Source organism: Betta splendens, chromosome 6 (assembly GCF_900634795.4).
Source record: "Betta splendens chromosome 6, fBetSpl5.4, whole genome shotgun sequence".
NCBI lineage: Eukaryota > Metazoa > Chordata > Actinopteri > Anabantiformes > Osphronemidae > Betta > Betta splendens.
The window spans coordinates 9,221,228-9,234,395 of record NC_040886.2 but is presented as its reverse complement, the minus strand read 5'-3'; the positions used below and the strand labels follow the sequence as shown (position 1 = coordinate 9,234,395).

Here is a 13,168-nt window from a genome sequence, read left to right as displayed (position 1 = left end):
AACAGCTGGTTTAGGAGGTGGTTCTGGGACTCGGCCGTCCGGTACGAATGGCTCTCCATCGACCTCACCCCCATTTTTGGCCTGGATTTATTCAAAGAGTTTTTCATAGGAACTGAGGACACTTTGGAAATAGAGGAATGCAAAGGCCGTCCCAGAGCTCCCTTTTTGGTTTTGTAATCCCCGTTCAGAGGCGCAACAATCTCAGCTTTCTTCTGAGCGCAGATATCCAGCAAACTCCTTTTTGACTGCAAACCCAAGTTGGAGGCCTTGCACTTGTTGATCAACTTGTTGCTCACCACGTCGTCGCGCACCGAGGACAGCACGGGATAGTCGTTGGTGCCGTCCGGCTTCCTCTGCAGAGACGGATTCGTGGACTTGCTCGGGCGGAATTTCTTTTTGGCCCTGGAGTCCATGTTCTCCTGCGTCGGGGGGGAAGCCCGTTGCAGGCTGTTGGGGGATTTCATTTCCTTCCTCTTCTTCTGCGGTCTTAGAGCCTCTCTGTCCTCGTTCGAGGCCGAGGCGTTGAGGCAGGTCTTGGCGTGGAGGACCGGCGCTGCTTCGGGAGCCTTCGTGCTGCTGGACGTCGTGCTGAGCTTCTCTCTCACTTGGCCGCTGACTTGTTCTGTGTCTCGAGGTTCTGGTTGCTGTTGATTGTCGTTATTGGGCTCTTTTGACTCCTTCTCATCGTCCATCTGCTGGTCCTTAACATCTGGATGGGGTTTTGCTGACTCAGGTGTCCCTGAATTGACTAGATTTTCTCTTAAACTGACAAAGGACTCCTCAGCAGGTGGAGCTACGTCTGTTTTCTCTTGCGTCTCAGCTGTGTCACCTTCAGCAGAGACTTCCACAGCTTCAACGACCTCCTCTCCTACACCACTACTTTCTTTATCCGCCGACCTTGAGTTGGCCTCCGCTCTAATGCAAACGGACTCATTCTCCTCCTTCACGTCACACGGTTCAATAATTGATGTCACGCTGCCCCCCTCATCGGGATTAGGTGAGGGGGTCGACTCCATTTCCTCCTCCTTGGCCGAGGCCGACTCTGACGAGCCCATGTGGATGCACTTCTCCAGCTCCTCGAGCAGCTGGGTGTAGTCCTCGGCCACGTCCTCCGTCTTCACGCTGGCGCTGGTCTGCGTGGCGTCCTCCGCCGTGGACACGAAGGCTTTGGACGCCTGCGTCTCCGCGCTCTGAGCCGAGTGCAGCGAGCTGACGCTGGCGATGCCGCTGTCGGAGCTGTTCTCCTGCAGGCTGTCGGAGGACGTCCTCCTCCTCTTGCCCGCGGGCGCGTCGCCTTCGTCATCCCTGCACGCGGACGCCTTGACGGGTCGGACGACCCCCCGGAACTTGAATATCTTGTTGCCGCCCGACAGGTGCTTCTCCATGTGACGGTCGAACTGCTCCTTCTTGGAGAAGGTGTAGTTGCAGGTGCTGCAGATGAAGGACTTCTTGATCACGTGCATGACGTCAGCGCAGAGCTCGCAGGTGTAGAGGATGGTGTGCTTGGAGTCGAGCTCCTCCACTTCCTCATGCGCCCTCTTCAGGTGGTCTTTGAGCGCCTGGGCCTCCTGGTAAGACACCGGGCATTTGTGACACAGGAAAATCTTTTCTAAATTGTGGACGACCAAATGTCTCTGGAGTTTAAATGGTTTGGGGAACTGCTTCCCGCAGTGGTGGCAGTCTCTTGAGGGGTCTTTGCAGTTGGGATGCATCTCTATGACTTTGGGTGTCTCTGTTTTGTGGAGGACCTCCAGCGGAGTTAGCGTGGCCTGCTTCCCGCCTGCTCCACCGCTGCTTTTAGCCTTCCTCGACTCGGCCAGTTCAGAGGTTTTCCCCTCCCTCGCCGCGCTCTCTGCAGCGGCGCCTCTCTCCTGCTCCTTAGCGGCTCTGCTGGAGTCTCTGCTGCTTTTGCTCGGGCGGTGCTGCATGATGGAGGTGATGAAGTTCTTCACCGCCGTCTCCTGCATGAAGCAGCCTGGGATGTCCAACATGGAGCCCTGGGTCTGGCCCCTCCGAGCGAACTGAGTGGCGTGCTCGCGCAGATGCTCGTTGTACATCCACACATCCGATATCTCCTTCAAGCACATTCCGCAGGTCCAGATTCCCGTCTTGTTTTTGGCATGTTTCTCCCGCAAGTGGTCTCTGAGCTGCTCCCGGGAGCTGAATTTGCGCTGGACGCACATGTAGCAGGTCGGGGGTGGAGAGGGGTTATGGGACAACTTGTGAAAGTTCAGCTCGCCCAGGGTGAGGAACCAAGTGAAGCACACTTTACACTTGTACTGCTTATCTTTCACCTTCATCCCCGCGTCCTGTCGCTTCCGGCCTCTGCGCTCCGCGGAGCCCTTGGACTTGTCATCATCCCTGTTCTCCGCAGCCGCAGCAGGGGGGGCCACGGCTATCTCCTTGTTCGAGTCGAAAAACTGGATATCGGGAAGCTGAAACGTGGTGTTGATGGTTTGGATGTCGATGCTGTGGAAGCTTTGGGCGCTCTCTGTGACACTGGGCTCCCCGTGGGCAGCGGACGGGGCCACGGGGGAAGGCGTGGCAGCCACTGCTAGCTTGGTGCTGGTGTCACAGCTCAGCGTGGCCTCCGTGTCAAAGAAACTAAAGTCACTGGAGTCACTCCATTCAATCGAGGACTTGTCAACGGTGCTCTCATGTGGGTTTACGCCAAGCTCATTAATATTCGCCTCAACGTCCTGATTCACCTTCGCTTGTTTGGCGTCTGGCAGTAGCTTAGCATCTTCTTTTCCTGTGCTGTTGTGGCACATATTCAGCATCATGGCATCATCAATGGATATGGTTTCATATCCACAGTGGTCATTCTCAGTGAGCGTCTGCGCTGCCTGGTTTTCCACGTACTGCTCTTTCTGTTGCCCGAAGCTTCCTGTCGACGGGTTTTCCTCAGTCACATCTAAATCGTGCGAGAGCTTGTGTCTTTTGTTCCTCTTGCTGTACACCCTCGGGCACTTTTTCCTTTTTGCCTCGTCGTCTCTGGGAAAGAGCTGCGAGAACGTGGCCTCGTCGTCGAGCAGGGCGTTCAGATCGGGGCTCTCGCCGGGACGATTGAGGGGGGAGGAGCTCAGGCAGGAGAGAGGCTGGTTGGCGCCTGGAGATGCGCTGTTTGTCTCACATTTAATCTCAACAGCCGCTTTTCTGAGAGTCTCCCGGGCGAGGCTCTCCTCTGATTGTTTCTCCTCCTCAGCATCAGTGCTTCTGGAATCCCCACCTTCTCTGATCATATCCATCTTTGCAGATATGCCACTTCCCGCGCTATCATCCGCACACGCCGCCTCCGTCGTGCTTACGCATTTCATTTCCTCCATATCAGTGATTTGATTTAGCTCCATGGTTTCATTAGGCACATTTGTCTCTGTGGCTGGAGGTAGAGGCGAGGAGTCAAAGCTCGAGCTTGAAGGCAAAGAGTGAGGGTGTTCCTCTGTTTCAGCGCCATCACTGATTGTCGCCCGGTCGTCGCCGCAGCTCTGCTCCCCTTGTTGTCCGCTTCGCTTGAAGTCAGGAGTTATAGCTTGAAGTATGTCCGTTTTTAATAAATTCAGTATCTCGTCTGGGAAGGGGTCGCCTTTTACGTTTGCCTCACTGTTCTTGTTCTTTCTAGCTTTGTTGATCTTCTTTGCTTTTGTTGGCGGCGGCGGGTTTTCATGGACTATTTCATCCAGTGCCACTGCACTTGTCTCAGCTGCCATTTCCTCCAGGACTGACTCAGTCTCTGCTGCTTTGGACGTGAGAGTGCTACTTGTCTCCGGCAGCCCATCTATTTTGGTTTGGTAACAGGTCTGTGAATCATCTTTATGTTCCTTCTCTGTAGTTTGGGATGCTTCATAAATAAGTATAGTCCCCTGATGGTTTGATGTGTTCTGAGAGCCAATGTGTTTTTCAGCTCTGACCAAATGCTTCATAGCCTTATGTCTCTTTAACCCTGGCACAGTCCTGAAACACATGAAACAGATTTCACAGAGCACTTTCCCCTGTTGAGCATGACTCTGTGTCTTTTGTGGGGACATTTCTTTGTGTATTTGCTGAGTTGCTGAACACTGGCCAGTCTCTATTGTTGTTTGCTTCTCTGATGAGTCTAATGGTAGAGGCATTTGTTCATTTTCACAGATGACGAGGAGCTTAGGAGTGGGCGGACCATCTGAAATGTCTTTTTTGAGAAGTGTACTGTCCTCAGCCAATTCCTTGTGAGGATCTATATTCACTGCTTCGACCTTTTCTCGCAGGTCAGCGCATGTATGCAAATGCTCCGCAGGTTCAAACGCATCGTGGCAGATCTCCAAATCTTTTTTTAGACCGCAGGCTGATGAATTTGTGCTTTGCATTTCGGCTGGAAGAAAATATGTGAATTTCATGCTCTGCTGGAGGATCAGCGGCTGCGCTGATAAGTTCAGTTCACCAGCAGGGCCTGGGTTTAGTGATACTCCCGTCTCGGCTTTGTCGAAAATCAGTGCAGGGTTGATGCTTAGATCACATGGTTCACAGTCACCTCTGGAGCCCTGGTCGATGTCGGCGCTCTCCTCAGGTTTACTGGCTGGTGAAATTGGTATGTAGTCGTATTGATTCACCGGCGGATGTTCATCTGAGATGCTGTTGTAGTGGAAGGGGCTGAGCTTGAACTCGTACATTGGCTCTCTCTTTTCAAGGCCCTCTGACAGCTTCGGCGGTTCTGCTGCGCTGCTCGCGGGACGTGGCGAGTGACTGGTGATGTCGGAGCCGGGGATTTTACACTCTATGATTCCCAACTCCAGGTGAGGGGGGTTTATTAGAGAATACTCCATCTCAGCCGTCGTGCTGAGCTGTTCATTGCTCCTCAGAGACTCTTTTACATCGTGGCTTCCCTCTTTGCTTAGAGGCGATCGCACGTTTTGAACTGAGCTTTGCTCCATAGAAACATCGCTGCATTTGCTTTGTGGCTGACATGACATCTCTTCAAGGGCCAGTGTCTTGATGGGTGTCTGAGGAGAGGCTGCTGAAAGAGGGCTGCTCAGTGGGGCGCTGTTCAAAAACAGGCAATGACTTTGTTCTGGCTCTTTACCACATGGGGAGTTTTGGTGACTTGCCATAAAATCAACAGGAAGTTGTTCTTTGATGTCCTGAACGTTGAGGATTTCTTCTCGTTTGTCAATGGTGTCAAAGGAAAGTCGTGCTTGTGGCTTCAGACAGTCATTGGCTGGAGTAACTTTGCAGGAATCACTGTCAGACGGTGGCAGAATCAACAGATCGCTCCTTCCCTCCATTACTTGTGTGTCCTGGAAGGCTGAGCACTGACCATCACTCTCCGTGTTTGTCTCCACCAGTATTGGGCTGCACGGCTTGTCTGTGGTGACAATCTCCACCGACATATCACTTGCTGGACTGGCTGCAGTGTAAAACTTAGCAGGACTGCAGTAATTAATGGGAGAAAATCGAATCAGATGGTCGGGTTTTGTTTCCAATGCCCCATTCAACACGTCAGAGTGTTCCACCATCAGTTCACCAGGCTGTGATGACTCGGTGCCTCCAGGCTCTGCATGGTTATCTGTAGGTGGTTCCTGCATCACATCTGCCATTTCACCCCCAAAGTCTTTCTCTTGACCAGCGACTCCCCTCGCCACCTCTGCCTCTTTATAGTCATCTGTATTCAAAAGCTCTTGGCTCTCAAAGCCACCCAGGCTTTCTCCTGCAGTATTGTTCCTGCAGGACTCCTCAGCCACGTGTGGGTCATGTGTTGCCACACTCGAGCAGGGAGCGGGCTCAATCAAATTATTGCTCTCAGTGATATCCTCCTTTGGTGCGGCTGGAGTCTCAGCTTGGCTATTATTGCTTCGTGAGGGCTCACTTGGCTGCGTTGAAATTGGCTGGTTTCCATCAACTGCGGGGTCAGCGCTGCTGCGGAGAGATGACTGTGACTCATTCAGAATGAATGCAATATCATCCTTCCGCTCATTGATATTTGGAGGTGATAATATATTCTCCTTCCTGGTAATTGCTTCCTTTTCACTGTGATCTTCTCTCTCAACTGCATCAGCTGCCTGACATTCAATTTCTTGACGTTGTTGACTCGTGAGCGAGGTGACATTCACCTCCTTGGGTTCTGATCCACTGGCGTCTTTTTTGAATATGGAGTCTGAAATCACTTCTAGGCTTTTGATGAGGTTCTCTGTGTATCTCTTCTGCTCTAAAATGTCCTCCTTTGTTTCTGTTGGAGCCTCATGTTTAACATCTTTTCCCTCAGATTTTCGATCATGGAGCCGCGGAGTTGCGGAAATCAAATGTGCCGCGTCGACCTCTTTCTCAGTGAAATGTTCAAGTGCCTCTGGTTCACTGTGAATGGGAGTATGGGGGCTGTGGTGTGACCCCATCATCTCAAACTGGAACGGACTGGCCCACGGGAGCGCTTGCTCGGCAAAAGGCTGTGGAGCTATTCTCGTCACCGGCCCCTCCATGGGTTGCACAGGGCACCTGACGTCCAAACCGGCGTCTTCGCTCTCGGACTCGTCACCCAGGCGCAAAGGAGAGAATTTGCTCATCTGCAACTGCTTGGGGGGATCCTGAGCCAGCAACGGCGGACTCTCCAGCCTAGTTGTCTGCAGCTGATTTTCGAGCTCGTTCACTATTCGTTTTATCTCCAGCTCTTGCTCGGCTGCACAGCTGGTTAGATTTGCACTGTAGTCAATGATTTTTTCCGGCAGAGACAAAGGAACATGACTGTAATCGGGTTTCTTTTCATTTGATTTTTCAACGTTTCCTTTGTACTGAGATATCTCATCTGGTAGTTCGGGGCTAACAATGAGGTTCCAGTCTCTTTGTTCCAAAAAGGGAGAGAAGGACGACACGAACTCCTCCTTTTTATCTGCCGTGCTCTCGATGGAATGGAACCCCTCCTTCTGAATCGGCATATCTGAGTAAATGCCGCTGTCGAACCCGGCGAGGTCGCCGAACATCGATGAGGTGTCAAATGAGAGTGGGGATTTCATGAGAGGGTAGGGCATGAGGTGGAGCGTGTCCTTCTGTATCAGCGGGCCCTGGCTCTCACACGGGGAGAGGCACACCTCGTCCATCAGCGAGGCGCAGAGCGGCGCCGCCTTGTGTGCGTCCAGGCCGGCGGCCGCAGTGACGGCCTCCTTCACCAGGCAGGCGCTGACGCCGTGTCTGTCTGACGGCTCCGGCTGTGTGACGCCGGGTCCCTCTTTTTGACGCTGCTTCGTGCTCCCGTCCATGTTAAAATCCGCTCCTCTGTCGACGGCAGCGGCGGGTGAATCGTACCGCAGTGGCTTGGTGTCGGCGCTGTCGCACCGGGCCGGTTCTATGGGGCACAGACCTGCGGCACCCGCCTCCTGTATGTGAGACACTAGCTTCTCTCTTGATTTTGTATTCGAGCTCCTGCTCTTTTCCAAGTTTCTCACTTTACCTTTTTGTGAGGACGACCCTGAATCAGTAACGTCAGTGTGTGGAAAGCACTTCTTTGGTTCCTCGACCTCTTTGTCGTCAGGATAAACCGCCTTGTCGGTGTTATACTTCTTGACACATTTAGTAAACGTCAGTGCTAATGTGCTGGATTCCTTACACAGCTTCTGCGGGGAGGACCTCTCGTGGGTTTTCCATTCCGGGGACTCTTTCTTCGTGACGTCTGCCCTCCTCTCGCAGTCTGAGTCGGCGCGCTCGGTGCTTTTGGGGCTGTTGATGCTGTCGCTCGACACGCTCACCGACGCGCTGAGTTCACTGCTGGTGGACGACCTGCTCCCCCTCCTCCGGAGCCTCTGGTGGGAACCGTGCTTCTCGGGCGAGAGGGAGACCTCCTCGCTCTTTTTCACCTCGAAGCACTCCTTGGACTCGTGCCTCCACGCTGCCCGGTCCCTCTCGCTCCGCGCTCGCCATTTGCACTCCTTGGTGTACGTGTATTTGCACCGGCTGCTTTGATTCAGCCGGCCTTGACTGGCGATCTTCACCGGCTCACACTCGTCGTCCGAGTCGGACACATAGTCGTATTCGACAAAAGCAGGGTTCTGGACAGTGGGCGGCAGCCTCTCCATTACCAAGGAGAACTGGAGGTTTTTGGTACCTTTAACATGGAGCTTATGGAGCTTATTTTTCTGCTGAACGATCTTGTGAATGAGCTCTTTGCTCCAGGTGCCCCCTCCGGTGTTTTTCCTCTTGCTCTCTTTCACGGCAGTTCTTGTCGTCGGAGACGTGGAGGCCTGCGAGGGCGCTGACCCTCGAAGTGCAGAGCTGTCCTGAAAGCTTTTAACACCGCAGCGCTCGGAGAACTTGCTGGATAAGAGAATCCTCTGTGAGCTCATGTTTTCATCCTCGCTTTTGCACAGTTTTCTTCCCTCCTTCACTTTGCTGTCTTGTTCCCTTGTCTTCTCCCTCGAGGCATTTCTTGAATTTTTATGAGAGACTTCTTTTTTTATGTTAATTTTTTCATCTTGTTCCAAATTTAGAGATATTTTCTCAAGTTTGCTTTCTGTGTACTGTTTATCTGTCTCAGGGCTCTCGACATCAGAGTCATAAAAGTACTTTCCCTGCGTGGAAGACCTGTCATCGTCTGCTGCTGGTTTGCTTTTGCTCTCAAAAACCAGCGATTCCTTACTTTTCTGACACTGCTTGCTTGATGTCGCTTTGACAGTGGTGAGGTCATCGTCGGCAAACGCATCAATGAAACTGCTGTCGATCTCCGCGTTGTCTGATTGCTCGGCCAGTCCGTTCAGGGCCTCTGTGATTAGGCTGTCTAACTTGGCATCCTCCAACTCTAGCTCGGGGAGGATACCGGCACTGGAGAACAAGCTAAGCTTCATGGGATCGTCCTTGGCATCTCCTTTTGTGTCACTGTCAGATAGAAGCTCTCCATTTTTATTAAGGCCCAGCAGAGACAGGTGAAGGTCAGATGGGCACCGCGACATTGAAACGTTCGGTGCTGATGACACTACTTTTGCTGGCTCCACGTGGAGTTTTCTGGTGTCCTCCATCTTTGATATGTCTTTGAGGTCATTTTGTGCAAATGTGTGTTGAGTGCAGTATTGCTTATGGCTTAGAAAAGAGGCCACGTTATGGAAGTTCTGATCACACTGCTTGCATGTCAGAAGCACGTCTAACTGGTCAAGATTTGCCGTAGCTAACGAGGTGGCTAACAGCTGATGTGTATGTAATGAATAGGGTGGCGGAGGTTGGTGGTGTTCCACCCCAAAACTGTCCATGTAGCCTTTGTTCCCCTCCATGGCTGTCTTGTTGTTCTGCAGGTACGCCGCCATATCATCCTTGACCTTGTCTGGTGCATAGGGAAGGTTTCTGGAAGCATCCGCCTGGAACTGGTGAGCGCGTGAGCCGAGGTGATCTGACGCTAGCTGAGCCTTTGCTTGCGGCTGGTGATAAAAGGCGTGGGGGGGGGCTGATTTGGACACCTGGATGTCCTCAGAGCTGATGGTGGATGCGGGGGAGAGCGAAGAGCAAGTGCTGCTGGGTGCAGCATTGTGAACCGGGGACGGCAAAGGGGACTCGTAAGGCGACACCATCATGAGCCCCATGGGCGGCACCTGTGATGGTAGATAGCTGTAGTTTCTCGTGGCAGCCGACAGAGACTGGTTCAACCCGAAGAACACTGCCTTGCTTTTGGACTCGCACACCTGCGCGTGGCTCATCTCTACTTTGAACGTGGACACCGTGTTATTGCTGTGTTTGACGCTGTCCTGCCTTTGGTTTGCAAACCCATCACCGGTTCTGTTGTTCTGGAAGGAGCTGGGGTTTTTCAGTGAGATATGTTTCAGTGACTTACTGTCATCTTGCCACTCTGAAGGGGCCACCATGTAGGCTAGCTTCTGACCGCTTGCCTGCCTAGATAACTCTATTTGGTTTGGTCGTATCTGTTGCCAGGGCATTCTACTATTTTTAGATATATTAGGTCTTTGGTCGAGTCCTGACTGATTCTGAAACTGAAACCTGTCATTCATGTCAGTGTACTGAATTGTGCTTTGATTTGCTGGTGAATAAGTCTTATTGGGTCCCTCCCAGGAGCGCGGTAATCGGTTCAGAACTTTGCTAGTCATGTTTTTGTCGAAGGACATCGGGCCTGTGTGGATGTTCCCTGCCAGAGGGCTGGTAAATGTTTTGTTGGAAAAGTGCATTTGGGAGCCGGCACCTTGTGACATGTTTCTCGCATGGTGCACGCTTCCCTGTATAAGTGTTCTTTGGTTGCCGTCTGTGTCTTTGGGGTGACAGCTTCTCTTACTCCCTGAAGTAATGGCTGCATCCCTACTGTCTACCTGTCCATTATGGTCTGTGCTCTCAGGCAGAGCAGCCTTCCCCTCAGCTGACTGTTGTGAGACGGAGCCGGAGCTGTCACTGCTGGTTGAGTCCTCGCTCAGATTCCTGGGATACTGCATGGAGGGTGCGACTCCTTCAATAAACTGCGACTGTGGGGGATGAGCATAAGAGGTTCTGTTCTCCGACCGCTGCTCATTACTGAACTGAGTGCTGTTCTGAACAATGTTCTGGCCGTCCCCCGGTGCAAAGGTAAATGAGTTGTGGGTCACGTGAACAGAACCTAGGTTGGAGTCTGTAATGTCTTGGGATGGAGCATTCTGTTCACAAGGAAAAGAGTCAGAGGTGGATTCTTCCAGAAAATGATATCCGTACTGAAAAAGGCCAGGCACAAAGGTTTTACTGGCTTCTGTAGATTTCTGCGACGACACTCCATAATTAGCACCATTAAAAGTCTTTTCAGCAGGCTGCCATGCGTTAGAGCTCAGCTGAAAATCAGTCAGAATCAGCTGACTGCCAGGCTGTGCGCCGCTCTCCATGGAAGTGGGATGCTGCTGCTGCTGCTGCTGCTGCTGCTGCTGCTGCTGCTGCTGCTGCTGCTGTGGCAGGGGCGGATGCGGGTGCGATGATGCTCCACTCGAGGAACCCAGTGCCTGTGAGGTATAGCTTGGGGAGGTAATGTTAGCGGAGGCCTCCTGGAAGCAGCGGCCGTAGCTGAGCTCCTCTTGCTGGAGCTCCGCCTCCCGCTCCGGAATACTGGGAACGTGGAATCTGTAGCTGCCCGACACTGGGCCACGGCCGGCGTCCAGCGTCTTGGGCGGTGGAACCTTCTGCTGCGGGTACGCAATACCGATTGTGGGGTTGGAGCGTGAATTTGTAATGCTAAGTCTGTACAGCTGCTGCGGGTTGCCGCGCTCCGTCTTTCCCACCCGCTTCCCCTTGTCTCGGCTGCGTCCCTTTCCGCTCGGGGACTGGGGGCTGCCTTTGCCACTCGACCAAGTCCTTTCACTGGCGAATTTGGATCTGTTCTGCAGCGATTTGAAGTCGATCTTCCCTGCCTGCTGTGGACGTATGACAGCCTCACGCTGCTGAGGACATTCCCTTTCCTTCTCTAGTTTTTCAGCTTTCGCCCCTCTGTTGGTGGACTTGGCCTCAGTGCCTGTGCTTGAAAAGTGTTCTGAAGACTCCTTTGTAGTTTTGTCACTCTGCTGCTCCAGCGCCGTTCCCTCATCCTGCAGTTTGGACCCAGCGTCCAGCTCTTTGACAGCATGCGTTCGCTGAGTCTCTCCTGCCATGGTGCACAATGCGCGCTGTGAAAGCCCGGTCCTCAGAAGTGTTATCTGGGAGACAGGGGCATTGTCTTCTGGATTCTGTGAATCAGTAAATATCCAGTGGCAGGGACTGCAGGGTCAGGGCTGCTAGATGCAGGCTCATCTCTTCACCCTCATTGTGAACCGCCAATGTGGCACCAGAGCAAAGCAGGCCTGAAAGCAAAGAAACAAAAGATGAGATGCTTTGGCTTTAATAAGGAAGGAATAATAACAATTATTATTTAATGTGACTTGTGTGTACATTTATTATAAACATACCATCTACACGCAGAGCTTTAATTATTATTCTAACAATTTATGAATGAATCATTTTGAATAAATGAAAAATTTCAATCTTTTAACTACTGTATATGTTCTCATAAATCATTTTTAAATGATGTCATTTGAATCAAAGGTTCTGCCAGCAGAGAGCACTGTTGCAGCATTACTCAGCATGGGTGTCACTGCACAAAGAAGCAGTGAGATCAATACAGAGTTTCTACATACTTCCAAACTCACATTTTCTCAAGTCAATACTAAAACTTCAACCTTTTTTCCTTTGCAACACAGAGGATATCAAACTAAACTAACTTTCGTTGACACGTTGACTTCTTAATTTAGAGCTGGGAATTGAAGTCTATTTACAGAATGCATTGCTGTTAAAGTCGTGTCATGCATTCACACAGAGAGAAACAAGTTCGGTCTCTAGATGATGAGGTTCGTTTCACTACTGAGAATGAGAAAAATACAGTGTTTGGGCCCAAAAAGCAGTGCCAGTATGAATCACAAATTCCCTAAGCCCAGAGGCACAATGCCACAGTGTTCTACTGCTGCAGAGGGCTGCAGGTTTAGATCATGGAGGAATACCAGGGATAAGCCAGTCAACCATAAGACAGTGACAAATACAGGGAGGCTGACATTTGTTGCCTTTCCTCAGGCATCCCAGACACTTCTCAGGTCCCAGTTTACTTTGGCCCTGCCCTGCCTGTGCTTCTTTTGAGGCCGGACCAAGTGAAACTTGGAGTTAGCACCAAAATGTAATTTCTAGCTTTGGTAACCAAACTTCCATCCCGCCTTCCTGTCTCGTACCTTGGCTATTACCAGTGCTATCTTTTGCCAAATGTTTGGAGATGACTGCCTATTCTGCTGCAGCGTCCTTGAGCAAGGCAAAATTTTCTATTAATCCAGGGTTTTAGCCTTTATCAGATGAGGATTTGATTATTCACTTATACAATCAAGATTTGTCTGTCTGTATTGAGCCCAGACTTCTGATCCTGGTAGTTTTTGTTCAGTTTGCTCTGTGCTCTAGCTGAACGTGGGTGTAGGACGGCCTGGTGATGTTTATACTACATCCACAGAACATGTTCAGATACCACCTAACACAGTGAACAGTTGGGATTTGACCCTTATTCCTCTCTTTCTGCTGTGTGTTTCCTCGCCTCACGCTCTGGTGAACCTCCCGGAGGCATTTAGCAGCTAAGGTGGGAGACCTGAGGCAGAGATCTGGCTGAGTTTAGGCCTGGTTGTGAAAAATCACACGCCCTCTAAAGCTTCACAGAATCTGACATCTGGGGTGTCTGCAGTTACCTCCGCTACCAGTTAAG

At 51.6% G+C, this 13,168-nt stretch overlaps 1 protein-coding gene across 1 annotated transcript in view; it reads right to left on the bottom strand.

The window, feature by feature from the left end:
* sspn (sarcospan (Kras oncogene-associated gene)) overlaps positions 1 to 13,168 on the bottom strand; it is an 80,808-nt gene that overhangs the window by 46,017 nt on the left and 21,623 nt on the right. Inside the window, exon 2 of the mRNA XM_055509943.1 lies at positions 8,760 to 11,738. Within this exon, the coding sequence (XP_055365918.1) occupies positions 8,760 to 11,549 (2,790 nt within the window). The 5' untranslated portion in view covers positions 11,550 to 11,738. The remainder of the gene's footprint in view (positions 1 to 8,759; positions 11,739 to 13,168) is intronic.